Below are 1,978 nucleotides of genomic sequence, written 5' to 3' on the forward strand. Positions count from 1 at the left end.
TGGCAGGCGGCAGCAGCGAAAGGAAAGGCAGGGGACAACGGGGGATGCGGGCGCTGGGTGCAGGCGAGAGCCCTTGGCTCGCCCTGCGCTTGCTTAAAAAGTCCGAGTTGGCAGAGGAAAAGGAGGGAGAGGGATAAAGTGCAGAGCTGAGCAGAACGCCGGGTGCTTTTCAAAGCAAAGAAATAACCCTGTTTCCTACAAACTAGGAGGCAAATCCTTCATGAAAAGCTCTTTCCTCCCCAAAGCCACCCCAGGGGCTCCGTGCATGGGTTCCCGGCAGCACACACCAGACCGACCACAGCCGGAATAAACCAGCAAGGAACGGTGTAGTTGAGCCCTTATCTATAGAATAAGGACGGGCAAAGACAACTTGCTTGGTTGCCAAGTTTCTGCCCTTGCTTTCTGATGCCTGCATGCCCTAGAGTAAGGCTGAGGTGAGACAGACGCTGCAAAGGGGCCCGTAGCCACCTGGGGAGCCCCCTGCGGTGCTCCTGGCTGGGGCAGGAGCCTGCCGGTGGCCCCAGATCAGCCGCGACCCTGCAGTACATCCAGGCTCCCCGGCACAGCAGGCTGGAGGAGCAGGGGGTGCGCAGCTCGGACACAATCTTGGACCACTTACACTGGCCAGGCAGAGCCGAACCCCCAAAAGGGAGGAAGACGGTGAATACCTGAACATTGAGAGAGGAAAGGGACAGTGCAGCAGCCTGGCTCTTTCCCAATGAACTAAGAGGGGCCTAAAGTTAGACTTAGACTAAACCCTGCACTGCTGTGGGTTTCACAGCTCTGGGTGAGATGGTGCTGATGCTTCTTGCACATCCCCACAAGGGTTTTTTTTTCACCCTGAATCCAGGGCCCAAGTCCCAGCCTTTCTTCTTGTCCCCCCTGCCCCCTGAATCAGGACTAGGTAAGAGCAGCACTGCCTGTTTCATGGGGAGAGGCTCCAGACCCCCGTGGAGATGGCAGCCAAGGGCCCAGCACACGCTGAGATCAGCTCCCTCCCTCCCCCTCAGCACCGAGGGCATGCAACAGCATTTGCCCCCCAGACCAGAAGAAACCCATTCTTTCCTTGGGTTCAAATGCCTATTGCAGGACGGCAGGGGAAACCCCCATCCCCAGGCCTCTGCTAGGACAGGGTGCACAGGGAAGAGCCCAGCAGCCAAAGCCCTGGCTCCAGCTCAGCATGGGCTAAGCAGAAGGATTGGCAATTTCCCCCAGGGCCATGGGGAGGTGGGGGACAGGCTAATTCCTTGATCCAGAACCATGAAGAGTCTGCCCCATCCCAGCAGAAAAGCAGAGGTGGCCTTAAACTTGCCTTCAACAAGACAAGCCCACCATCTTCATCTTTAAACCTGGTCCTTACTGTGCCCTCCCGGCCCGTGAATGAGCACGCAAGAGGACAGCTGATGTGCGATTGAGGGGCGGCCCAGACAACGACCAACCTGGCCAGCAACCTGGCCAGCCCTCCGCCTCTGCCACCAGGAGCCGAGCAGCTTTCAGGTCACAGCATAAAGCTCCTCACGGTCATTCTGGCAGATCTGATAGCGACAAGTGAGCTTCTGTGACCAGGCCCAGGGTTTCTTATGCTTGTCCCGAGGAGGAAGCAGGAAAGCAACGCTGGACGCCACCAGCACGTGCCAGATGCTGTGGGTGTAGTAATAGTTCTCATTGGTTTCCATGAATGCATATACTGAGATAGCAATGAAAGCCAAGGTGATCCCTGGGAGGAGGTAGAAAACCCAGCGCTTCCACGAGGAGGGGTAGCAGTGTCTGCGCTTCACTCCGTGGTAAACCTGGCGGTGGGAGAGCGTGGAAGGGTTAAGCAGCCAAGCAGAAGCTCGGGCAGCTCTGCCTGACCCAGGAGCATCTGCCAACCTCACAGCCAGAAGGTGTGTGCCTGCTGCCCCCGAGAAATTCAGCCTCCCCCCTCCCTGGGCCCATCTCTCGTGTGCAAGAGTCCCTGTCCTGCCCTGCCACCAAA

At 57.9% G+C, this 1,978-nt stretch overlaps 1 protein-coding gene across 1 annotated transcript in view; it reads right to left on the reverse strand.

Moving 5' to 3' along the window:
* Positions 1-6: 6 nt before the first annotated feature.
* The window catches only part of PGAP6 (post-glycosylphosphatidylinositol attachment to proteins 6), a 14,846-nt gene continuing 12,874 nt past the window's right edge, over positions 7-1,978 (reverse strand). Inside the window, exon 12 of the mRNA XM_035889124.1 lies at positions 7-1,790. Within this exon, the coding sequence (XP_035745017.1) occupies positions 1,494-1,790 (297 nt within the window). The 3' untranslated portion in view covers positions 7-1,493. The remainder of the gene's footprint in view (positions 1,791-1,978) is intronic.

Source organism: Egretta garzetta, unplaced genomic scaffold (genome assembly GCF_000687185.1).
Source record: "Egretta garzetta isolate BGI_Z169 unplaced genomic scaffold, ASM68718v1 scaffold42, whole genome shotgun sequence".
Classification (NCBI taxonomy): Eukaryota; Metazoa; Chordata; class Aves; order Pelecaniformes; family Ardeidae; genus Egretta; species Egretta garzetta.